The sequence below is a fragment of the Aquarana catesbeiana genome, linkage group LG13 (assembly GCF_042186555.1).
Source record: "Aquarana catesbeiana isolate 2022-GZ linkage group LG13, ASM4218655v1, whole genome shotgun sequence".
Taxonomy (NCBI): domain Eukaryota; kingdom Metazoa; phylum Chordata; class Amphibia; order Anura; family Ranidae; genus Aquarana; species Aquarana catesbeiana.
Genome location: NC_133336.1, coordinates 78,274,709 through 78,301,781, shown reverse-complemented (window position 1 = coordinate 78,301,781; position 27,073 = coordinate 78,274,709). Strand labels below are relative to the sequence as shown.

The 27,073-nt window shown below is 44.5% G+C and overlaps 1 protein-coding gene across 1 annotated transcript in view; it reads right to left on the bottom strand.

The window, feature by feature from the left end:
* UBR1 (ubiquitin protein ligase E3 component n-recognin 1) overlaps positions 1-27,073 on the bottom strand; it is a gene marked incomplete in the record, with an annotated part of 288,714 nt that overhangs the window by 129,223 nt on the left and 132,418 nt on the right. Inside the window, 4 exon segments of the mRNA XM_073609777.1 lie at positions 2,686-2,785; positions 16,458-16,612; positions 16,730-16,778; positions 20,285-20,387. Of these exon segments, the coding sequence (XP_073465878.1) occupies positions 2,686-2,785; positions 16,458-16,612; positions 16,730-16,778; positions 20,285-20,387 (407 nt within the window).

Here is a 27,073-nt window from a genome sequence, read left to right as displayed (position 1 = left end):
GGAGAGTCCCGGGCAGCCGAGTCTCTACTACAACGTCGCCGGATAGAGATGCGTTCAGGTAAGTATTAGGGGGGCTGCTGCACACAGAAGGTTTTTTATCTTAATGCATTAAGATAAAAATCCTTCTGCCTTTACAATCACTTTAAGTGTTAAGCCAGCCATAGACCGCTGGAAATTTGACCTGGTTTGGTGAGTGGATTTCATATAGCAGGGAGATCTGTACAACATACAAAGCCATTCACAAGTCTTCCCCTAGCTGCATCACCAATCTTGTCTCCAAATACCACCCAATCTGTCCTCTCCGCTCCTCTCAAGACATCCTGCATTCAAGCTCCCTCGTCCCATTCTCTGGAACTCTCTACAGCAGGGGTAGGCAACCTGGGGCCCTCCAGCTGTTGTGGAACTAAATTTCCCATGAGGCATTGCAAGGCTGGCAGTTACAATTACTCCCAGAGGCATGATGGGACTTGTAGTTCTGCAACAGCTTGAGGGCCCCAGGTTGCCTACCCCTGCTCTACAGCAATCTGTCCAGCCATCTCCTACGCTGGCTGTCTTTAGGGAACCCCTGAAAACTCATCTCTTCAGGGAAGCCTATCACGCCTCCAACTAATCTTATTACTTCCATCAGCTCATCCCCCACAATTATAACCTTTTGTACCACTTGCCCCACTCTCTTAGATTGTAAGCTCTTATGAGCAGGAACGAAAATAAAAATATTATGTGCTTGTGCTGCTAGAAAAATTCCATAAACACATTATAATATTGTAACCAAAAGTAAGTGCAAAATTAATAAACCTGAATATCAGCTCAAAATGAAAAAAAAAAAAAAAAAAAAAAAAACAAAACTTTAAATAAATGTACAATCCCAAGTGAATCAATGCAATGTGCTTGACTACAACAACTTTGTAAAATAAGTCCATCAGTAGATAGTTCCCAAAAGCAAGTCTAAAACTCAGAAAATAATGTGCATGTGTTGAAGGTTCTGCACCCTCATAAATTAAGTGCTCCATTGCCACACAAGTGATCCTCCACTGGCTAAATTGCTTGTTCACCTTGTGAGTGGACCCATAAACAAGTACAGGTCAAGCAAGCATATCAGGACCACATCAATAGTGCAATAATTCTCCAACCTAATGTCATCACCTTGGATCCTTTTTAGATGTAAACAGCAACCTTGACTGACCCCATCTTCAAAAAGTACTCCATATATAGGGAAAGAAAACAGCCAAATATAGTGTAGTATGCTCCTATATTGTTAAAAAACAACAACTTGACAATCGCTTTTAAAACTACTCACATTTCATAAGATGAAAAATAGCACAAACTGCAGCCTGTAAAGGCTCTCACATAATTTCCAAGAACACACGATCTAGTCCGAGAGTGATGCCACCTGGCTCCGCCTCCACGCGTTACGCCACTACTCATGTGGCTTAGTCAGGATATGCTTGATTGACCTGTACTTGTTTATTGGTCCACTCACAAGGTGAGCGAGCAATTTCGCCGGTGGAGGATCACTTGTTTGGCAGTGGAGCATTTAATTTATGAGGGTGAAGAACCTTCAACACATGCACATTATTTTCTGAGTTTTTGTCTTGCTTTTGGGAACTAGCTATTACTAGACTTCTTTTGCAATATTGCTGTAATCAAGCACATCGCACGGATTCGCTTGGGATTGCACATTTATTTCAGGTTTTTCATTTTGTGCTGATATTAAGGTTTATTCATTTTGCACTTACTTTTGGTTACAATATTATAAAAAGGGGTTTATGTAATTCTTATAGCATCGCAAGCACATGTTTTTACTTTAGTTCTTATTATTGTGGGAACACAGTCAGTGTTTGCAGCAGCTTTTTTTTTTTTTTTTAGGGTTTTGATACACTAAGATTATTTTATTTATTTATTTTTGGCAGTGGGCACCATCATTTGGCTTATCTCCTATGAGCAGGGCCCGCTTACCCTCTTGTATTGCAACTGTACTGTCTCCCTTTTATATTGTAAAGCGCTGTGTAAACTGTTGGATCTATATAAATCATGTATAATAAAACTGGGGAAGGGAAACTGTACTGGTGGGTCGGGATCATAAGTGAAGACACTATACTGGGGGAGCTGTACTGGAAAAGGGGGGGGGGTGTGTAATGGGGGAGGGGGTTAGAGGATATTTACTAGTGGGATAGGAAAGCTCTGCATGGGGGGGGGGGGGGGGGGGAGATTTTGGATTGTAAATGAAAGTGATTTATTGACCTGTGCGTTACACACGCCTGTACTCTATGTGCTTCAAACCCCTGTTAGGCTCTGCCTTGTGGCATAGTAGTTAAATATTTTCTGGGTACAAGGACCATTCTATAGGTTATTGTGTACACAGTGAGAAGGATCAGATTGTAAGCCCCTTCCACTGTTAGCGCAATTTTGCCGTGGCACGTCCTAGCCCAAGGCTGAACTCCACCCTCTTCCTCTTGGCCCTAGTGAGTAAAGATAAATAAGGGGGCAGATAAAGTTCTTAATATGCGTAAGCTTGCATGCACATTTATAACATTACATAGCTGAATATTTACATTCCTGCATAAATCCAGGGGGTTTAAATACACAGAAGAAAGAAATAGTATAGAATAGCTGGCAATAGAGAAAAGACTCAGCTGTTCTAGTAGAAAAATAAACCAAGATAAAGTGCAGACAAGAACCTCTTACTTGTTGCCTTGTAATAGAAATCAAATGTTACTTCTTCCTCTGCAGCCTTCTGAAGATGCCTTTTCTCTTCAATCAGTCCAAGAGCTATAATATGCAAAACCTGTATAGACACGGTAACACATCAAAAAAATTGGTATATACAGTGCCTTGCAAAAGTATTCATCCCCCTTGGCTTTTTACCTATTTTGTTACATTACAGCCTTTAGTTCAATGTTTTTTTAATCTGAATTATATGTGATGGATCAGAACACAATAGTCTAAGTTGGTGAAGTAAAATTAGAAAAATATATACATAAAACTATTTTTCAGAAATAAAAAATTGATAATTGGCATGTGCGTATATATTCACACCCCTTTTGTTATGAAGCCCATAAAAAGCTCACATCACCCAAAGAACACCATCCCCACAGTGAAACATGGTGGTGGCAGCATCCTGCTGTGGGGATGTTTTTCAGCAGTCGGGACTGGGAAACTGGTCAGAGTTGAGGGAAAAATGAATAATGTTAAATACAGGGATATTCTTGAGCAAAACCTGTACAACTCTGTGTGTGATTTGAGGCTAGGATGGAGGTTCACCTTTCAGCAGGACAATGACCCCAAACACACTGCTAAAGCAACACTTGAGTGGTTTAAGGGGAAACATGTAAATGTGTTGGAATGGCCTAGTCAAAGCCCAGACCTCAATCCAATAGAAAATCTGTGGTCAGACTTAAAGATTGCTTTTTTTTTTTTTTTTTGCTTGTTTTGAAAAGCCAGTGGCGTGCAAAACACACCCAAAAACTTCCACCCGGTGCCAAAAAAATGTGCACACATAAAGAGTGAAACACAAAAAAGAGCAAACGGGTACACAAATGTGTCATTCCCTGAATCCCCCGGGGCGTTAGGCTTCAGACGGGGACAAGGGTACTTACAATTGGTCCATCTGGCCAAACTAGACGAACCCCGTTCTCTGGAGGGACTGCCAAAACAGACCCACCCAAGTACTAGGTGAGGTTCCCCCGAAGGGAGACCCCCAAAGGAGAAGGCGAACCAAGCCAGAAGGTCTATGTCCACCCCTTCCCAAGACTTTCAGGGCTGGCCCAAGGACCTGCGACCATACTCATCACACAGTGACAAACGTGTATACACATCAAACAAAAAAGTACAAAAAAGTGACAAACACGGGGTTGAATAAAAAGAGTGGGGAGATAGTGGAGTGGGAGAGTGAAAGTGACCATTGTGCAATACAATGGCCGGCCCTCCGGCCAGGAATAAAAATTTCCCCTGGTCCTAGCCAAAAGGCCTGGCCCAAGAGGCAGGTGTGAAAAACCTGTGTTGTGGTGAAGTGACCATGGTGCCATAAATCAAGTGCCGAAACACAGTGACTGTACGGCACCCCTGAATTGCCACTTCAGGGGCACATTCACCACTGGCTTTTCGGGCAACCCTGACCCCCAGCCCAGACCACAGCAGCCCCCACCCCAGCCAGGAAGGCCTGGAGTTCAGGAAGCTTGGTGAGAGCCCTTTACCATCAGGCTCAACCGTCGCTCCCATCACTCCTGCCTAATAACATTCGGGAAATACTGACCCCCCCCCCCCCCCCCCTCGAAGGAGGAGTAAGCGTTCTCTCCCAAATAACTGACTGGAACTAGAGCTACAACAATCCAGGCCAAAAGGCCGGGGACCCGACCCTCCAGTTCTCCATCCCCATCAGAAGGCTTCCCTTTCGGCTACGAACCGTCATGGGTCACCTTTACTCCAGCAGGTTTTGCATAGCAACCGCCATCCCATCTCTACTTCGCCATAGATTAGGGACGGAAGCAAGCGCCACCTTCTGGAAACTGATAAGAACAGATACTACACGTGATCTTAGCCAAAAGGCCTTGCTGTTCACAAACGCAAACCATCCAACTTGAAGGAGCTGGAGCAGTTTTGCAAGGAGGAATGGGCAAAAATCCCAGTGGTGAAATGTGGCAAGCTCATAGAGACTTATCCAAAGCGCCTTGGAGCTGTGATAGCCCCAAAAGGTGGCTCTACAAAGTATTGACTTTAGGGGGATGAATAGTTATGCACATTGACTTTTGCTATTATTTCCTATTTGTTGTTTGCTTCACAATAAAAAAAAAAAAAAAATCCATCCAACAATCCATTTTAACCACTTGACAACCGCCTCACGCTGATGTACGTCAGCAGAATGGCACGGGCAGGCAAAATCACGTACCTGGTACGTGATTGCCTTCCCGCGGGCGGGGGGTCCGATCGGACCCCCCCCCCCGGTGCCAGAGGCAGTCGTCATCTTTTCCCAGGCGATGAGAGGTGAGGGGGAGGCCATCCATTCGTGGTCACCCCCTCCCGATCGCTCCCGGCGAATGAAAATCCTTCCTGTGCCTCTGTAATGTAAACAGAGGCACAGGAAGTGATGTCATCCCTCCTCGAGCGGTCTTTTTGATCCTGTCAGTAGAACACGCCAGGCACACTTTTCACCCCCTTCACCCCCCTGTACCCCCTGTCACACTGACACCAATAGCAGTTTTTTTTTTTTTTTTTTTGCATTGGTGTCAGTTTGTGACAGTTATAAGTGTCAGGGCAGTTAGGTTAGCCCCCTTTAGGTCTGGGGTACCCCCCTTTAGGTCCAGGGTACCCCCCTAACCCCCCCTAATAAAGGTTAACCCCATGATCACCCCCCGTCGCCAGTGTCGCTAAGCGATCGTTTTTCTGATCGCTTTATTAGTGACACAGGTGACGCTAGTTAGGGAGGTAAGTATATAGGTTCGCTGTCAGTGTTTTATAGCGACAGGGACCCCCATATACTACCAACTAAAGGTTTTAACCCCCCGATTGCCCCCTAGTTAACCCTTTCACCAGCGATCACCGTATAAGTGTTACGGGTGACGCTGGTTGGTTAGTTTGTTTTTTGTAGTTTATTATAGTTTTAGGGCAAATTACCTTATAAAGGTTTAACCCCCTAATTGCCCGGCGGTGAAATAAGTTACGATTTCAGGATCAGATAAGGTCTGCGTAGCCCCAGGCAGCGTCAGGTTAGCGCCAGTACCACTAACACCCACGCACGCAGCATACACCTCCCTTAGTGCTATAGTATCTGAACGGATCGATATCTGATCCGATCAGATCTATACTCCCCAGCAGTTTAGGGTTCCCATAAACGCAGTGTTAGCGGGATCAGCCCAGATACCTGCTAGCACCTGCGTTTTGCCCCTCGGCCCAGCCCAGCCCACCCAAGTGCAGTATCGATCGATCACTGACACTTACAAAACACTAAGCACACATAACTGCAGCGTTCGCAGAGTCAGGCCTGATCCCTGCGATCGCTAACAGTTTTTTGGTAGCGTTTTTATACAGTCGCTAACAGTCAGGAGCTTTTTTGCCTGTGAGTCTCACTAGTGTACCCCTAAATTTAGAGCCCAAAATGGCAAATCGAAGGTACACTAGTGAAGAGGCCTACACGTTTCTGAGCATGACAGATAGTGAAGAGGAAGTCACTCATCTGTCAGATTCAGGCTCAGAATACGATCCTGTAGAGGACAGCGGCTCCATGACAGATAGCTCTGACGACGGAGTTGTGGTCCCTGCTAAGGTCAGGCGTACCAGACCCCAATCTTCTTCTTCTGTCCTTGAAGTGCAAGAACCGCAGGGCTCTCGTATGGAGCAGAGAAGTACTAGTGCCGCTATACCTTCTGGTGAACTGGCAAGCACCAGCGGCCTAGTACACCCTGGTCGTACATCCAGCACTGCAGTAACACTTGGTGACGTGGCAAGTCCCATAAGTTCAGTTCAAGCTGGTGAGGTGGCAAGCACTAGTAGTGTCCCGCTGCCACCAAGAAGACAAAGACAGGCCCGTCGAGCCCATAGTGCCCTTCCTGCTGCATTCGCCAATCCGAATTGGGAACCCACCACTTCTGCAGCACCCGTACTTCCCCCATTCACTGGCCAACCCGGAATTCAGGTGGAAACAGTTGATTTTACGCCACTGGATTTTTTTTCGCTGTTTTTCACCGAAGATCTCTATAGATCTATTGTGGACCAAAGCAATTTGTACGCTGGTCAACACATCGCCACTATTCCCCAGTCCTCCCTTGCCAGAGAGTGGAGACCAATTACGGTCTCCGAATTTAAGATCTTTCTGGGCCTTTCCCTCAACATGGGCTTGAATAAAAAGAGTAAGTTGCGGTCATATTGGTCCACTGACCCAATTTACCATGCGCCCGTGTTCTCTGCCTCCATGGCCAGGGCACGATACGAGCAGATTTTGCGGTTCATGCACTTCAACGACAATGAACTCTGTCGTCCTCGTGGAGACCCTGGATATGATCGGCTCTACAAAATTCGGCCCCTCGTAAACCACTTCAACCAACGTTTTGCAGACTTGTTTACTCCCCATCAAGTTGTCTGCGTTGATGAGTCCCTGATTAAATTTTCTGGCCGCTTGTCATTCAAACAGTACCTTCCCAGCAAGCGTGCCAGATACGGGGTCAAGATGTATAAGCTCTGTGACAGGGCCACAGGCTATACATGTAGTTTTATGGTTTATGAGGGCAAAGATAGTCACGTAGAGCCGACAAACTGCCCTGACTACATAGGAAGCGCTGGCAAGATAGTGTGGGACTTGGTGTCACCCTTATTCGGAAAGGGGTACCACTTGTACGTGGACAATTATTACACGAGCGTGCCACTTTTTAGTCACCTTTTTGATCAACAGATTGGAGCATGTGGCACCGTGCGACCTAATTGCCGGGGCTTTCCCCAGCAGCTTGTAGATTCCCGTCTTAGGCTGGGGGAGAGAGCCTGATTGAAGTGTAATAACTTGCTCGCTATGAAGTGGAGGGACAATAAGAATGTTTTCGTTCTTACCTCCCTTCATGCAGACACGACGGTCCAAATTCCTACGGCGACTGGTGTTGTGGAGAAACCCCTCTGTGTCCATGAATATAACCAAAATATGGGAGGGGTGGACCTCAACGACCAGTTGTTGGCGCCGTACCTAGTTGCCCGTAAGGCCAGACGCTGGTACAAAAAAGTGTCTGTTTATTTATTTCAATTGGCTTTGCTGAATGCTCATGTGCTATACAGAGCATCAGGACGGACTGGATCCTTCCTTAAATTCCAGGAAGAGATCTTCAGAGCCCTTCTGTATCCAGACAGTGCTCCACCTCACCTTCCCCAACCAAATGCAGTAAGCCGGCTGCATGAAAGGCATTTTCAATATGTCCTCCTGAGTACCCCTACCCAACGAGCCCCCCAAAAAAGATGTCGTGTCTGTAGCACGGATTTAGGCGTGACACCCGGTATTATTGTCCCTCCTGTCCTGACAATCCTGGTCTTTGCATGGGTGAATGTTTTGAACGCTACCATACACTAGTGGAGTATTAGCGTAGGGTACAGCACTGCACAGACTAGGACACACTTTCACAGGGTCTCCAAAGATGCCATCGCATTTTGAGAGACCCAAACCTGGTACCAGTTAAAAAAGTTAAAAGTTACAAAAAAAAGTGTAAAAAAAAAATAAAAATAAAATAAAAAAGCCAAAAATAGATGTTGTTTTATTGTTCTCTCTCTATTGTTCTTCTCTTTTTTATTGTATTCTATACTGCAATGTTTTACTGCAATGTTTTATTGTTATGTTGTTATCATGTTTGCTTTATAGGTATGCAGTTTTTTTATACTTTGTTTTTTTATTGTTAACCACTTTTTCGTTTTCAGGTACGCCATTCAGCTGCAGAGCGGATTTATTTATCTTGACAGCAACAGTGTTTGCTCCCACGATACATAAAGCCGTGACTTCAGCGCTGTCGGAGGTGATTTCACCACCACAGTTACATACTTCAGCATATATGCCGAAGCGTGGGGGCAGCAGTGGGTGGAGGAGCGATTTGCTCCTGCCTTTTGTGGGAGGATGCCCCCATGCTTCGGCATATATATATTTTAGGCACAGGTTGCGTTAAATGTTTTATTTTTTACTATGTTTTTTTTTTGTATTTGCTTTGCAGGTATGGTAAGTCTTACTGTTATACTGTAAGGTTACTTTGTTTTATTGTTAACCATCATTTGCTTAGCAGGTACGCCATTCAGTTGCAGCACGGATTTATTTATCTTGACAGCAACAACGTTTGCTCCCACGATATATAAAGCCGCGATTCCAGCGCTGTCGGAGGTGATTTCACCACCACAGTTACATACGTCAGCATATATGCCGAAGCGTGGGGGCAGCAGTGGGTGGAGGAGCGATTTGCTCCTGCCTTTTGTGGGAGGATGCCCCCATGCTTCAGCATATATAAATGGTGCATGTATGCCCATCATTAGAAGTGGGTGGATGAAGGGAGGTATTCTAATGGTGGGCATACCCACCGATCAATATCTTTTTTTTCGTTCAGCCCACAGGCTGCATGAAAAAAAAAAAGTTTACAATATATGCCCAACAAGGACCAGCAATGTACTGGTATGTTGCTGGACTTTGGGTGGTTATACCAGAATGATGCCTGCAGGTTTAGGTATCATCTTGGTATCATTCTTTTCAGCCAGCGGCCTCTAGACTGCTTTTACAAGCAGTGGGAGGGAATGCCCCCCCCCCCACAGTCTTCCATGTTTGTCTCTGGCTCTCCAGTCCCAACAGGGAACCTGAGAATGCAGCCGGTGATTCAGCCAGCTGACCATAGAGCTGATCAGAGACCAGAGTGGCTCCAAACATCTCTATGGCCTAGGAAACCGGAAGCTACGAGCATTTCATGATTTAGATTTCGCCGGATGTAAACAGTGCCATTGGGAAATTGGGAAAGCATTTTATCACACCGATCTTGGTGTGGTCAGATGCTTTGAGGGCAGAGGAGAAATCTAGGGTCTAATAGACGCCAATTTTAAAAAAAAAAAAGAGTACCTGTCACTACCTATTGCTATCATAGGGGATATTTACATTCCCTGAGATAACAATAAAAATGATTTAAAAACATAAAAATTAAAGGAACAGTTTAAAAAAAAGATAAAAAAAATCAAAAAAATAATAAAAAAAAGCACCCCTGTCCCCCCCTAAGGCGAACGCAAGCGTCGGTCTGGCGTCAAATGTAAACAGCAATTGCACCATGCATGTGAGGAGTCACCGCGAAGGTCAGATCGAGGGCAGTAATTTTAGCAGTAGACCTCCTCTGTAAATCTAAAGTGGTAACCTGTAAAGGCTTTTAAAGGCTTTTAAAAACGTATTTAGTTTGTCGCCACTGCACGTTTGTGCGCAATTTTAAAGCATGTCATGTTTGGTATCCATGTACTCGGCCTAAGATCATCTTTTTTTATTTCATCAAACATTTGGGCAATATAGTGTGTTTTAGTGCATTAAAATTTAAAAAAGTGTGTTTTTTCCCCCAAAAATGCATTTGAAAAATCGCTGCGCAATTACTGTGTGAAAAAAAAAAATGAAACACCCACCATTTTAATCTGTAGGGCATTTGCTTTAAAAAAATATATAATGTTTGGGGGTTCAAAGTAATTTTTCTTGCAAAAAAAAATAATTTTTTCATGTAAACAAAAAGTGTCAGAAAGGGCTTTGTCTTCAAGTGGGTAGAAGAGTGGGGGATGTGTGACATAAGCTTCTAAATGTTGTGCATAAAATGCCAGGACAGTTCAAACCCCCCCAAATGACCCCATTTTGGAAAGTAGACACCCCAAGCTATTTGCTGAGAGGCATGTTGAGTCCATGGAATATTTTATATTGTGACGCAAGTTGCGGGAAAAAGACAAATTTTTTTTTTTTTTTTTTTTATGCACAAAGTTGTCACTAAATGATATATTGCTCAAACATGCCATGGGGATATGTGAAATTACACCCCAAAATAAATTCTGTTGCTTCTCCTGAGTACGGGGATACCACATGTGTGAGACTTTTTGGGAGCCTAGCCGCGTACGGGACCCCGAAAACCAAGCACCGCCTTCAGGCTTTCTAAGGGCGTAAATTTTTGATTTCACTCTTCACTGCCTATCACAGTTTCGGAGGCCATGGAATGCCCAGATGGCACAACCCCCCCCCCCCCCAAATGACCCCATTTTGGAAAATAGACACCCCAAGCTATTTGCTGAGAGGTATAGTGAGTATTTTGCAGACCTCACTTTTTGTCACAAACTTGAAAACTGAAAAAAGAAAAAAAAAAAAATTTTTCTTGTCTTTCTTCATTTTCAAAAACAAATGAGAGCTGCAAAATACTCACCATGCCTCTCAGCAAATAGCTTGGGGTGTCTACTTTCCAAAATGGGGTCATTTGGGGGGGGTTTGGTGCCATCTTGGCATTTTATGGCCTTCAAAACTGATAGGTAGTGAGGAGTGAAATCACAACTTTACGCCCTTAGAAATCCTGAAGGCGGTGATTGGTTTTCGGGGCCCCGTATGCGGCTAGGCTTCCAAAAAGTCCCACACATATGGTATCCCCATACTCAGGAGAAGCAGCTAAATGTATTTTGGGGTGCAATTCCACATATGCCCATGGCCTGTGTGAGAAATATATCATTTAGTGACAACTTTGTGCAAAAAAAAAAAAAATTTGTCAATTTCCCGCAACTTGTTTAAAAAAAATAAAATATTCCATGGACTCAACATGCCTCTCAGCAAATAGCTTGGGGTGTCTACTTTCCAAAATGGGGTCATTTGGGGGGGTTTTGTGCCATCTTGGCATTTTATGGCCTTCAAAACTGTGATAGGTAGTGAGGAGTGAAATCAAAAATGTATGCCCTTAGAAATCCTGAAGGCAGTGATTGGTTTTCGGGGCCCCGTACGCGGATAGGCTCCCAAAAAGTCCCACACACGTGGTATCCCCGTACTCAGGAGAAGCAGCTGAATGTATTTTGGGGTGCAATTCCACATAGGCCCAAGGCCTGTGTGAGCAATATATCATTTAGTGACAACTTTTTGTAAATATTTTTTTTTTTTTGTCATTATTCAATCACTTGGGACAAAAAAAATTAATATTCAATGGGTTCAACATGCCTCTCAGCAATTTCCTTGGGGTGTCTACTTTCTAAAATGGGGTCATTTGGGGGGGGGTTTGTACTGCCCTGCCATTTTAGTACCTCAAGAAATGACATAGGCAGTCATAAACTAAAAGCTGTGTAAATTCCAGAAAATGTACCCTAGTTTGTAGACGCTATAACTTTTGCGCAAACCAATAAATATACGCTTATTGACATTTTTTTTTTTACCAAAGACATGTGGCCGAATACATTTTGGCCTAAATGTATGACTAAAATTGAGTTTATTGGATTTTTTTTATAACAAAAAGTAGAAAATATCATTTTTTTTTCAAAATTTTCAGTCTTTTTCCGTTTATAGCGCAAAAAATAAAAATGGCAGAGGTGACCAAATACCATCAAAAGAAAGCTCTATTTGTGGGAAGAAAAGGACGCAAATTTCGTTTGGGTACAGCATTGCATGACCGCGCAATTATCAGTTAAAGCGACGCAGTGCCAAATTGGAAAAAGTCCTCTGGTCCTTATGCAGCATAATGGTCCGGGGCTGAAGTGGTTAATTCCAGGTTGTGCCAAGGGGGTGAATACTTTTGCAAGGCACTGTACACAGGGCTTGCAGAATCATCTACATATATAAAACATTTTTTTTTAATGTGTACGTGTATATGTACACTTAGAAGTTTGTAGGACCTAATGGCAGCTGTCTCAAAAGGTAATATACCTCACGATATGGATGATAATAAATAGACAGCGCTACTAGAATAACTAAAAATGAAAAATAAAAAATAATGCTTGAATGGTGATATTAACAACACAAATATATATCTCTATATCTATCTATCTATATATATATATATACACTCATAATCAAAGTGATATGTGCTCCAAATAAAGTGCATATGTGCTCCAAGGAGATAACTGGTGCAGTGTGCCACGCTCCCCTCTTGTGACCCCACTCACCAAAAAGCATAGACACTCAGCTTCGCAGTCTGGGGTCAAAAAACGCTGTGATCAATAAGATCTGGTATGGAACGAATGTGTGTGTCAAGAAACCTCTTCAATGGTTGTTCTGGGACTTCCAGGATAAAAACAAACCAGACTCACAAAACCGGGGAAAAAAAGAGAAAGGACTAATAGTGAAGCACTGTTATCAATGTAAAGAATCATGCAATCCGAAGCGCCACTTACACGGTGATGGATTTAAACAGGCATCAGCGAAAACATCCAGGAACGCCGCTCTTCGGCGTGCGTTTCATGGAGAGTGGAAGTAGCGTCAGTGGTTTCACGAAAGCAGGAGTGCGTCAACCTGTTTCGCCTCTCCTTGATGACGCCCTGGAGGGGGTGAAACACATTGATGCACTTCCGGAGTTCGCACTGACGAAGTCAGGAAGTGACGAAACGCATCAGGGTCGTGATCTCTGTGATTAACCAGAAGTGACGCGTGCATGTCACGGGCCGCCAAGTATCCAGGAAGTATTTAGAACGGCTGATGTACACAGACATCTCTCCCCTACTACTACCGGTGACCGGGTGATTATGCTGGCACAAGCACTTTATCATTACTTCAGATTAACTTGTTTTTAGTACGTATAACTTGTAAGGGGGTTTATGGGCTACATTAAAACTTACATACACTATCACACTATGTGGACAATTCGTTTTTTCACATGATTATACTGGAGCCTTGCACAGTGTGACTAAAGTTCGGTGGAAGTTCTGTTGGAGTGGTGGAGAATCAGTTTTGACTAGGCGCATTACATCCGTATATGTGGTGAGTGTACCGCCAAAGGGGAGATTCCCTCACATGGTGAAGTGTCTGGTGGATGAGGTTTTGTTCATGATCAATCACAGCACAAGTCACAACTGACCTCCTTCGCATCATTGTCTCATATATGAACATTATATGGAAGCTTGTCATTTCTTAAATATCTGACAAGAGCGCTGCTATAATATTATAAAGGACTCTTTTAGTTTAGAGTGTTTTTAGTATTGTTTTTTTACATTGCATTGTTTTTCCAGCGGCTGCTTTTTAGAATTTGATTTTACAATTAACGTTGTATTTTCATATATGTGTGACATTTTATATTATATTTATAATTATATTAATCGTTAAAAAGCTGCAATCCCGACAATAAACATCAATTGTGGAGTAAACATAAGAAAAATAAGGAATTGCGCTAATACATGTGCAAAATGACATAAAAAATCTTCAGTGAAAAAAAATTTTTTTGATAATAGGTGTAAATGAAAGTAAATATAGGTAACAGTTGATTGTGATCCACCAAAATGTCCCGTCAAGTGAAAACTCAATATAATATATTGGGAACTCCAAATCACCCAAAAAATTATAAGAAAGAGTCCAAGTGATAATTGGAATTAATCCGTGACAGCAAAGGAGGGTCCACCACCAGGAATAGAAGGGGTTACTCCTTACCAGATGGCCATGATCCCCCACCACAGAGGATCACAGCAAGCAGACAACGTTGTAAGACAGAAAATGGAAACTTCTATCGGCATCCATTAGGGGTCATCTCGCCGTCAGCCACACCAGCGAAACCAATGGCAGGGATAACCATAGAATACATAAAGGGAGCTCACATAGTGTAAAACCATCAAGATTTATTGGAATTTAAAACACAAAGTGAACACTTACAAAACGCGGAGCTGGGCGGAGCCAGACGACGTGCGGACGTCACCCCCAAACAGTGTTGCATTCCAGCAGGACGGGTTTGTCTGTGCTCCTGTGGCCAAGGAACCGGACTTAAGGCTATTTTATCTACATACGTTTTGTAAGTGTTCACTTTGTGTTTTAAATTCCAATAAATCTTGATGGTTTTACACTATGTGAGCTCCCTTTATGTATTCTATGGTTATCCCTGCCATTGGTTTCGCTGGTGTGGCTGACGGTGAGATGACCCCTAGTGGATGCCGATAGAAGTTTCCATTTTCTGTCTTACAAGGTTGTCTGCTTGCTGTGATCCTCTGTGGTGGGGGATCATGGCCATCTGGTAAGGAGTAACCCCTTCTATTCCTGGTGGTGGACCCTCCTTTGCTGTCACGGATTAATTCCAATTATCACTTGGACTCTTTCTTATAATTTTTTGGGTGATTTGGAGTTCCCAATATATTATATTGAGTTTTCACTTGACGGGACATTTTGGTGGATCACAATCAACTGTTACCTATATTTACTTTCATTTACACCTATTATCAAAAAAAATTTTTTTTCACTGAAGATATTTTATGTCATTTTGCACATGTATTAGCGCAATTAATTATTTTTCTTATATTACATAGAGACCTGAATTGCTTAGATCCAGGGGACTGAGCGGTGCTTTCATAGGTGGGCCATTTTAAAGCATCCTTTACATAGTTTTTATTATGCTCATACTATTGGAGTTCTCAGGGTGATAAGGCAGGCCATAGATGCATCAGTTTTTTTTCGTTCAACCTTCTGGATGAACGGAAAAAATGTATATATACAGTGGAACCTTGGATTACGAGCATTATCCGTTCCAGGAGAATGCTCGTAATCCAAAGTACTTACATATCAAAGCGAGTTTCCCCACTGAAGTCAATGGAAACAAAAATAATTTGTTCCGCATTGACTTCAATGGCATGCAATACCGCATGCGGCCAGAGGCGGGGGGGGGGGGGGCGCCGGAGAGCCTCAGAAACAGCCGGAAAGGCCAGAGGACAGCTCTGCTGACCTCGGCAAACCTCAGAAAGGCTTGGGAACGTAGTATTTCCGAGCATTTCCGAACTGCTATGATCAGCGCAGTTCGGCTCCAGCGCCCCCCCACCTCAGGTCAAACGCGGTACTGCACACTGCTTTGGCCTGAATCCTGCTCATTTTACGAGACAACACGGTTTGAATCCCGACCACGACACTACCTGCCTGGAGTTTGCATGTTCTCCCTGTGCCTGCGTGGGTTTCCTCCGGGTACTCCGGTTTCCTCCCACACTCCAAAGACATGCTGGTAGGTTAATTGGATCCTGTCTAAATTGGCCCTAGTATAGGTATGAATGTGAGTTAGGGACCTTAGATTGTAAGCTCCTTGAGGGTATAGGGACTGATGTGAATGTATAATATATATGTAAAGCGCTGCTTAAATTGACGGCGCTATACAAGTACCTAAAATAAATAAATAAATTCCCTCCATCCATGTATGGCCAGCTTAAGAAATAGAGCAGTCTCTGAACAGACTGCCTTTGGAATGTTCATCAATCACATAAGATCATGTTCATTGTGCTGATACTAGCGCTTTAGGGGCTAAGCAGCCCAGACTTGCTCTAGAATGGTAAGAGTTTCCTGAGGCATTGCAAGATATTTCTGAAATATAGGAAATACACCCTATGCAGTAGTTATTAGGTCTACTTTGCGGCCTCCTCCCAGCTGTATGTGCCTTATATTGCTCCAATTGGAGCTTCCAAGGTAGCACAACTAGATCGTTTTAGAATCACTTCAGTTAGCCACTCTCAGCTTCAAAGAATTGTCTATAGAAATAGGTCTATACAGTATCTACAAATGTTCCCCTATACGTATATGTCTACAGATGCTGTGAAATGTATTTTGTATTTTTGGTCTTTATCCACAGCTCGCTACCCAGAGGTCAAACGCATTTAGTTTGTATTGAGTAAAACACAAAATCTGAAACCACTATACAGTACTTTTTAAGAGGGATAAATATTTAATTCTAAATATAATAGATGCATGCATTAATGGACCAATTACTTATTGCCTCAAGACCAGTTATGTTAATATTTAATTCACATTTAGCAGTTAAAATCAGGAGTTCAAAAGAAGGAGGTTTATGTACAATAAAACACTATACCAGCTGTATCATGCCTTCAGTCCACATTGTTGGATCTTCCTCTGCTGCCCTCTGCAAGATGGTCCGAAGAATGTGCATCATAACATCACAGCACAGGAGCCTGCTAACACTGTGGAAAGCTGTACTGAAGACTGGTGGAGGAGGTGGTGGTAATGCTGTACAGAGCATGAACAAAATAGCTTAGTGACTCCACCGTATTATAGATTACTATGTACTATATTTCTGTATTTTTGTGCAGTTGCCTATGTGGATTTCTTGTCACTATACTCTACCTTCAGAGCTATTTTCCTGTTTCCGTCTTTTCTTCTGTGCGTGCTCAGCCTGTATAACAAAAAGTTTGACCCCTTTACTGCTAAGCCAATGTAATCAAGGTAACAATACAACATTTTATTGACCAATCAATGATGCTACATAAGTATAAGGAGACATTTCAGCACAAAGCTTAAGGGTTTCTTTTTTCCGTATCAGACAGTAATAGGCAGCTTTAATCAATGAGGAATATAGACCCACAAGTAATTTTTTTGTAAATAAAATACGAAAAAAGTCATTTAAAAGTTAATACATGTGTCCACAGTGCAGTTTACACACCTAAGAAATATAATTTTTATAACCGCTTCCCAGTAAAATCCTTTTCTTGGAGTAAATCATGGGACACAGAGCCATAGTTATTAACCTAATGGGTATATAGGCACGTTGAGGTGATGGATACTGGTATACCCAATACAGGAAGTTCACTCCCTATATAACCCCTCCTCCTTCCAGGAGCACCTCAGGTTTTTGTAGCAAAGCAATATACTTAAACCCCCATAAAAGAGGGGAGGGACCTCCGTGTCCCATGATGTACTCCAAGAAAAGGATTTTACAGGTAAGCTGTAATAAAAATCCTATTTTCTTTATCGTACATCATGGGACACAGAGCCTTAAGTAATAACTTAATGGGACGTCCCATAGCAATGCTACTCGAGGGGAGGGAGACACAACCCGGAGGGTACCCCCAGACATGAGGACCTATACTGCTGCTTGCAACACACTGCTCCCGAAGGTGATATCCTCATACCTCCTTACATCCACCTGATAAAATTTTGTGAATATATGCACTGAAGACCAAGTTGTGGCCTTACAGATCTGAGCTATGGAGGCCTGGTGACGCATTGCCCAAGAAGCACTAACCGCCCTGGTAGAGTGTGCCTTAAATTGAAAAGGGGGAATATTACCCCTTAAATTATAAGTTTGAATTATAACTTGCGGAATCCACTTAGCGACAGTGGATTTCGACGCTGCCTGTCCTTTCCTGGCAGAATAAATAAGACATCAGTCTTACAAATTTGAGCAGTCATCTTTAAATAGACTTTGACTGCTCTCACCACATCAAGACAATGTAGTGACTTCTCTTCCCTGGAACATGGTTTTGGAAAAAACGATGGCAGGACAACATCTTGGTTCAGGTGAAAACCTGATACCACTTTTGGCAAAAAGTCTGGACGAGGGCGTAACACCACTCTGTCCTCATGAATAATTAAATATGGCTCTTTACAAGAAAGAGCAGCCAATTCTGAAACCTTCCTTACTGAGGATATAGCAACCAAGAACACCAACTTCACACCAGGAAACACATGTCCTCTAGACTCTATAATATATAGTTCTGGAAGCTGGCTTCCTTGCATTAATCAAGGTAGAGATAACTGACCCAGATAGCCGATGTTTCTTCAGAATGTGGGTTTCAATAGCCAAGCCGTTAAATTTAGCGCTCGTAAGGTAGGATGGAATATCGGCCCCTGTGAGAGTAGGTCTGGCTGTAGTGGAAGGGACCATGGATCCACCACTGCCATCTTTATGATTTCTGCATACCATGACCTTCTGGGCCATGCTGGTGCTACCAGAAATACCGGCTTTCTTTCTAGCTTGATCCTGCAAAGAAGTCGAGGCAGCAACTGAATAGGGGGAATGCATAGATCAGTGAGAACTGATCCCATGGGGTCACCAACGCATCTGTTCCGCATGCGAGTGGATCCCTTGTCCTGGACACAAAGTTGTCTAACTTCATGTTGAATCTGGACGCTAGACGACCTACGTCCGTAGTACCCCATCTTTGGCAAACAGCCCAAAAAATGTCGGGATGAAGAGACCATTCCCCTGGGAATAACTGCTGGCGACTCAGGTAGTCCGCCTAATTCTCTACCCCCGTAATGAAGACTGCCGATAGGCAAGGAACATTCCTTTTTGCCCAAGCTAGAATATGTTTCACCTCTGTCTGCACCGCCAGACTCTTGGTGCCCCCTTGGTGATTGATATAGGCCACCGAAGCCTTTTGCAAGGTGTTTCGGCTGACCAATTTTTTAACCACAGGGTCCTACGCATGTGTACTAGCACAAGCGCAAAGCGGGACGCCTGGTGAATAGAGTCTTTCATGGCCTCTATGGCAAAACATAGCGCCCTTGGTAGTTCGGCTAAATCGTGGGCATGTTGTGCAGGGACCTCTTTAAGGTCCTGTCTAAACTGGTCCCTTAGAGACTGACAGATGCCTATTGCCGCAACTGCAGGCTGAGTAACCGCACCTGCCAAAGAAAAAGAGGATTTTAACAGAAATTCCAATCTTTTAATAGTTTGATCTTTAAGCCTTTGTGCATTGTCTACTGGACAAGTTAAGACTATTTTTTACACTGGAAATCGCAGCGTCAACTGCTGGACACAAAGTTGTCTAACTTCATGTTGAATCTGGACGCTAGAAGACCTACGTCCGGAGTACCCCATCTTTTGGTGAATTTCTCCTCCATGGGATAGAGCGCTGTGAATCTTTTTGGAGGGAGAAAATGCTTATCTGGGTGATCCCATTCAGTATAAATAAGCTTTTCTAATAATGCATAGGGGGGGGGCAGATACAAGATACAAGCTACAGTTGTACCTCCCTGTTCTAGATGAGGATCCCCCCTGGCTTGCTGAGACCACACATGTACTGTTTAGCTGGGACTTCTGAGCTGACTGAGAAGCAACGTAATAAGGTATGCATTTACTCCCTCTAGTGGAGACTTTAGGCATGACAACATTTTTACTTATGTAAGAAAAAAGCATAGGTGGACTTTTTACAGTTCTTAGGCTTCTTCCCTTACCTTTTCCTCGCTGCAGGATACTGCTGTAACAGACAGATCCAAACTTCACCCATCACGGCAGGCTGCGTTAGCAAACCTTCAAGGACCGGGTCCCTATTATAGGGGTTCCACTCCCTTGGACCTGTATAGCACCCCTCAGGAAAACTTTAGGTAACGTAGCATGACCAAAAAAGTCTTGTGGTCCAGCCCTACAAAGAGGCATTACAGGCAAAACCTTGTTCTTCTTATGCAAGGCCTGGGTACCATCCACCTTGGCCTTAGCGGCACTTTGGATGGATGCGGTCTATGGAGGCTGTTTAAATCCAGCAGGGACCTCTCCAGCTTGGAGCTCTTCAGAGCACATCTTCACTTGTGACCAACACCTTAGACACTGGCGAAAAAAAAACTGAGGAGGAGGGGTTATATAGGGAGTGAACTTCCTGTATTGGGTATACCATTGTCCATCACCTGAAGGTGCCTATATACTCATTAATGTAATAACAATGGCTGTGCCCCATGATGTACGATAAAGAAAATACATTTGCTGCAGTCAGTATGGCTCTGTATATTAGTTGCAGATTAATTGTGCTGTGGGCTCTGGGTTGTTTAACCTAGTACTGACCTTGAAATCTAATTTCTGGTATGTCAACCAATAAAAAAAAAAAAAAAAAAAAAACCCACACACAAAAAACAAACAACCAACTTAATAGGAGAAAAGGAATAAATAGTTTGCTTGCTTACCTTACTGCGCTGGGTCTTTGTATAATGATAGAAGAAAACGTTGAACTGGTCAAGGTATTCCTCCTTTAGCTCATAAACTCCATGACCCGATAGCCCTGGCTTTCTAAATGTAAAGGGTAAGGAAGGCTCCATGAATATGCAAAGATCTTAACCACTAAAGGGGCCTTTTTCTTTTATATTTACAAAGTGCTGCTGTGTGCTTTATAAATGTGCTTAATGCTTAGCAATTCTATTACCTAGAGACTGGGTACAAAAAAATAAATAATAATTCTTGAGTAGACTAAAGCCAGCCATAGACTGATCGGATCAATCTATGGGCAGGCTGGTTGTACTCAAGTTAGTTGATCCATCCATCGACTTGGGTACAACCAGCCCATAGGATTTTTACATGCGATTACTGCCAGCCATCATAGCCACTAGCAGGAATCGTTATATTCTGCAGGCAAGGAAGGCTACATACTGGCAGAACACAATAGTGCTGCGCGAGTGATGTTCTCACCAACATTGAATGTGTTGATGTAGGAATCGAGCGATTTTCTTTCCTTCCACCTGTGGAAGGAAAGAAAAATCGCATAATCTATGTGCTGCTTAAGAAACCTGTCACATGACCAGTTAAAGGAAATGTTATGCAGAGAACACACCGCAAGACAGAGACTACACACTGTACTGTACTCTCAATTTATGAAGATGCAGTTGCAGTGTGAGGAGAATGGAAGCCATGGGTCTTTAAAGTGATTGTAAAGGTTATTTGAAAAAAAAAAAATGTCATACTTGCCTGCTCTGTGCAAGGGTTTTGCACAGAGAAGCCCCAATTCCCCTTTTCTGGGGTGCCCCCCTGGCGGTGCTCCGGGCTTTTTCATTGGGTGCCCCCACAGAGAGCCACTATCCATGGGGGCTCCTGTGCGGGCGCGCTTACGAGTACCACTGCTGCGTCCATTGACACAGAAAGCAGGACTCAACCCACCCCCATGTCACTGAATTTGATTGACAGCAGCAGGAGCCAATGGCGCTTGCTAATATCAATCTATCCAATGAGGACTCGAGAGAGTGGCTGGAGCCGCTGGGCTCGTGCTCATTGAGGAACAATTGGGTCTGGGGTGCAACTGAAGCACAGAAGGTTTTTCACCTTAATGCATAGCATGCATTAGGGTAAAAAACCATGAGACTTTACAACCCCTTTAAATCTTGGCCTAGGCTTTATTCACTTGTTTTGGTAAAGAGAAAATGCAAATACATATTTCTTGTCATCAAAACTCCTGGATAGAAGTGGGGCCCTGAAGCTTTATCTTGCAAAAACCATGCATCTGCATTGGCAGAGTTTAAGATTTGATGGCATGCTATATATTTTATGACATTTTTTTATTGTACCTTAGGTCACAGCCAGGAGCTTTTAGCTATTTAGCATTTCAAGGAGGAATTTTTGCTCTAGAATTGTCGACATCCATATCAACCTAATCTGCGTTTGATTACCAAGCACAAAACATTAAGAGTTATCGTACACATGACCTGAAAATTGGATGAAAAATACAGCTTTCGAATCGATTGTACTATAAATCGGATCGTTAGTACACAGCTTTCGAGAGCTGATCACGACAGTTCATCCGATATTATCCGATCAGACAAACAGGAAAACTCTCTTGTACAACACCAGATTGTACGTTTTTCGTTTAAACAGTACAACTGTCATCCGAAAATACATAGAAATACACTGCAACACGTGACATCACTTTCGATTTTCTATTCTGTCGTACAAGAATTTGTCACTTAAGTAACCTCTTCATTTTCGATATGCGACTAGCATGCAAAAAAAAAGAAAAAAAAAAAAAAAAAGGACGATCTGTCGTCAGGTTTTCAGATCGTGTGTACGGGCAATTAAGGTAACTGTAAAAGAAAAAAAATATATTGTGGAAAAATAACAAACAGGTTTCAAACGTACCTGCTCTATGCAGTGGTTTTGCACAAAGCAGCCCTGATCCTCTTCTCAAGTCCCCTGCTGGTGATCTGGCCCCCCCCCTTGCCAATTGCCCCCATAGCAAGCCGCTTGCTATGGGGGCACTCATACATGCTCGCTCCCGAGCCACCTCTTTGCGTCCATAAGACACAGAGCATGGATCAGCCCTGCCTCCACCTAACTGGCTGTGATTGACAGCAGCGGGAGCCAATGGCCCCTGCAACTCAGCCAATTGGGAGGGAGAGACCAGGGAGAGCTTCAGGTCTCATGCACATTGCTGGATAGAGATCAGGCTTAGGTAAGTATGAGGGGGGGGTGGGCGCTGCACACTGAAGGTTTTATACCTTCATGCATAGAATGCATGAGGTTAAAAAACCTTCAGGCTTTACAACCACTTTAAAAATCAATAATAAAATATAAACACAGTTATACACAAAATATTTTACATATAAACAAAAAATTGGATTTTTATACTCACCGTAAAATCCAGTTCATCGGCGGACACAGCGCCTCCTTAACATTGGGTTATATCCTCTCCGCAGGAGTAGGACTAGGCAGAACAAAAAACACCTGGCTACGCCCATGGGCTGTCCTCAGTCAGTATATAACCACCTCTCTGCTCTAGGTATTCAGCTTAGTAGCAAGCAGTAATAGAAGCATCAAAAACTCAATATACAGGTGGGTGCTGTGTCCATCAATGAACTCAGAGAAATGCATTTTACGGTGAGTACAAAAATATAATTTTCTCTTTCGTTCATCGACAGACACAGCACCTCCTTAGTCTTGACCACTGTGACATCCAAAAGCAGTTCCAAAGAAAAATGAGGAGTGGGCAAAATAACCCCAGGCTAACCACAAGAGCCCTAACCAGGACTCAGGAGCCTTAACTGGGTCACAGGAGCCCCATCTGAAATAAAACATTTTAAAGAAAAAACACCCCTCAAGAGGGAACCCCCCCTCTTAAACAGCAGCCTGCAAAACCTTGCGGCCAAAAGAAGCATCCGCAGATGCCAAAATATCTACTTTATAGAATTAGTGAAGGTATGCACTGACGACAAAGTGGCTTCCTTGCAAACCTGATATTGACGCTTGATGACGGAAGGCCCAAGAAGTACTAAGCGCCCGAGTAGTATGCGCCGTGACAAGGAAAGGAGGAAACCGACCCTTAATAGAATAGGCCTGAGTCACAGTCTGTCTGATCTATCTGGAGATGGTAGCCGAGGAAGTGGCCAGCCCTTTTCTTGGTCCCTGTGTAACCAAAAAAAGTGAGTCTGATCTCCGGAAGGACTCTGTGGCTGCCAGATACACCCCAATCGCAATCAAGGTATGTAAAGCAAATTCCTTGGGATGAGCCGGCTTGGGACACAAGGACGGCAACACAATGTCCTCATTCAAATGGAAGTCAGAGACAACCTTGGGCAGAAATGACGAACAGGGACGAAGAACCACTTTATCCCTATAGAGTACTAAATAGGGACTACGACAGGATAATGCCAGCAACTCCGAAACCCTGCGTGCCGAGGTAATAGCCACCAAGAATGCCACCTTCTGAGAAAACGTAGGTAAGGGAATCTCCTGAATATTCTCGATTGGAGGTTTCTAGAGAACCGATAGCACTAAGTTTAAATCCCATGGCAGAAAAAGAGACCATACAGGCGGAGCCACATGTCGGACTCCTTGAATGAAGGTACGAACTAAAGAGCGAGTGGCTAGGGGTCGCTGAAAGAAGACTGCTAAAGCAGACACCGGGCCCTTGATGGTGCTCAAAGCCAATTTCTGCTCAACGCCCTGTTGAAGAAAAGCTAAGATCCAAGCCACAGAAAAGGATTGAGGATGAACACCAATCGACTCACACCAAGAAATTTACGCTTACAACGTACAATGGTATATCTTACTAGAAGTCGACTTCCTTGCCTTCACCATAGTAGGGATCACTGATCCCGGCAGACCTCTATCTTTCAGTCCCTGGCTTTCAATGGCTAGGCCATTAAAACCAGTTACTGTAAAGCAGAATGGAAGCTCAGCCCTCAGTACAACTGGTCCTCCTTGAGAGGTAGCTTCCAAGGGACATTTACGGCCACCAGAAGACTTTCGCCCTCGGTCCTTCACAAGCACTGCAGAAGAGGAAGCTGTTGGCCCTGCAGTGGCACTAGGACGACTGCGGCATCTACCAGAGGAACTTGCGAGATTACCACGAGCTTCAGTTACGTACTTCCCGTTGAACTGAACCTGCTGAAGGGGCCGACGTTTGAGAAGAAAAACTACTAACCTGGTCAGCATTCACACCAGTCAGATCCAGGTAGCCCAATTTCCTGAACAGGGCTAGAGGGGACTTTGGGTAGTTCGGATGTCACCTAAATCTTTACAGGAATTATACCCACACAAGGAGACACAGGGCCTCTGAAGTGGACAAATTCTGTCCCCCTTCCTTGGTAACCCCAAAGGGTTCAATTCGTGGACCCCCCTGACCCTCACAAAGAAGGTCCATGAATCTGGAAGATGTCCCCCCAACCCAGCAATGGGTAAGGGCAGACCTTCATGCTGAAGGAGTCTTGTCAGTGGAAACCCGCAGAAGCCTGCTCTAGGCTTACGAAACCAAGATTTCTCTGAACTTCCCAGGGAAGACTTAAGAGATCTGTTTCCTTTATCTGCAGTCCCGGGAGCCCGGAAGAATTTCTTATGGCCTGAGAAGGAAGGCCCTAGTCTGCGACGAGGCTCCTTACCTTTCTTAGATTGAGGCAGGAAGGTACTCTTCTACCCCTGTGACACCCTTAATGATGTAATCCAGGGTATCCCCAAACAGGCGGTCACCTTGAAAAGGCAAATCAAGGAGAGCTTTTTTAGAGGTTTGGTCTGCTGACCAGTTCTTAAGCCACAGCACACCTCTAAATCACCACCGCTCAGAAAGAAAGCTTGGACAGCACAGCAGCTGCATCACAAATATACTGCAGCCCATGGACCAACTGCGATATGCCATAGTAAACATGCTGCTTGCCACAGCCTCCGCTTTTCTGTCAGCCGGGTCCTTAAAGGATGGGGATTCCTCTACTGGGATCATGGTTGCTTTATTCAACCTGGAAACAGGAGGGTCCACCACTGGTGGGGTAGTCCACTTTTTTAAAAGTGATTCTTCAAAGGGCTAGCGTACTGGGAAACAAAGGGCGACTTAGGTTTACCTATAAGGAATAGGAACAACCAATCAAAATAAGGCAGATAAGGAAACACCTTTGGTGTGCGAGGTGACTTATGCGTACCAAAGGACACAGCCACATCTGTGGCCCTGTCAGCCACATCCTCCATCTTTAGAGTCTCCCGCACTGCAGTAAAAAGTGCATCCACCAGTGCTTTTTCACTCACTGCTGAGACCGCAGAGGACTCCACCTCAATATCGGACAAGTCAGGGGGCCAGAAATTAAAGCCCCCCTGGACGGGCCACGTCCCCAGCGGCATCAGGCTCAGAATCAGATGAGACAGACTGAGCAGGGGAAGGCGGGGGACGTGTCATACCAATGACTCAAGGACAGACGTCAACGCAACCATGGAAAGCTGGGGTTCCAAGGGACCTGCCATCAGTGGGCCAGATGCGACCCTGAGGCTCCATAGGTAAGAAGACCCTGTAGTACAAAGGAACTTTGGCACCACTAAGGGACACCTCAATGGCCAGAGTACCTATCAGACGAGAGGGAGCTACACATGGACACTCAAAGACTCACCCTAGCAAATGGAGGAGCACCCGCAATTCGGATTCAGCAACACCAATGTTGGCGTCCATTTCATATATCCCGGGACAGGAAGAGAAGCTTAGGGGAGGTAGAGGAGGAGCTCTGGCATCTCCACGAGGATACGGCCGTCTCTAGCGTCTCACTAGACTAACGAAAAATGGCCGCCGTGATATCGGCTACACAAACATGGCCACCGGCCAGAGACCAGCCAGACCAAGAGAAAATGGCCGCCGTGATGTCATCGGACCTCCCAAACACGGTCACCGGCCATTTGACATGCTGAAGCATGCTACCAGGATCCTCTCTGTGCCTTCAACATTGCTGCACAATTTGCAAGGGAACCCCCTCTCCAAAAAGGTACTGTACTCCATCAGGCCGGGTGAACATTTAAGGGGACACCGCTGTGCACTCTGCACTCGGATCCCCAAACTGCACTACACATACAGCACCGCTGCACCCTCTGCGCTGGAAACCCCCCCATACCGCCAGGGCAGAACACACACCACCCAGAAGGGAAATGGTGGGGGAGAGCCCCGGGAGTCCCTGCTGCCTGCCCCGGGACTCCCACCAATCCGTGGGGGGAGAGGGAAGCCCAACTTAACCAAGGGACTTTAGGATGGGAGGAGGGATCCTGCTGGCAGGTCCGACCATCCCTGGAGGGTACCCACGTCCACCCCAAACCACCCCAAGGAGGAGAGGGGGGGTAGTACTTATCAATCCATGGTGCGGGTAACCCTCCAGACAGAACTACTCGCCACTGAAGTGGGGGCTGTCGGTCCAGGGACCGCTGCGACTCGGACCAGAGCCTGTTCGTCTGCGACCCTGTGAGACGTTCGCCTCAACGGATGGAGACTGGCCCGCGAGTTATGTTGTGCCCAACCTAGCACGGAGCTCAGGTCTGCACGTGCTCGCTGACTGGACTGGGGAGACCGCTGGATCTAGATTATCCAGTCCGGCAGTTGATTGCAGATCTGACAGGAAAAAAATGCATGGAAGAAAGACAAAAAGGAAAATTTGCTAGGACAAAAAGATCACAGCAAGGAGCTAGGTCCTTACTTCTGACTAGACAGAAATAAACTTAATACCTAGAGCAGGGAGGGGGTTATATACTGACCG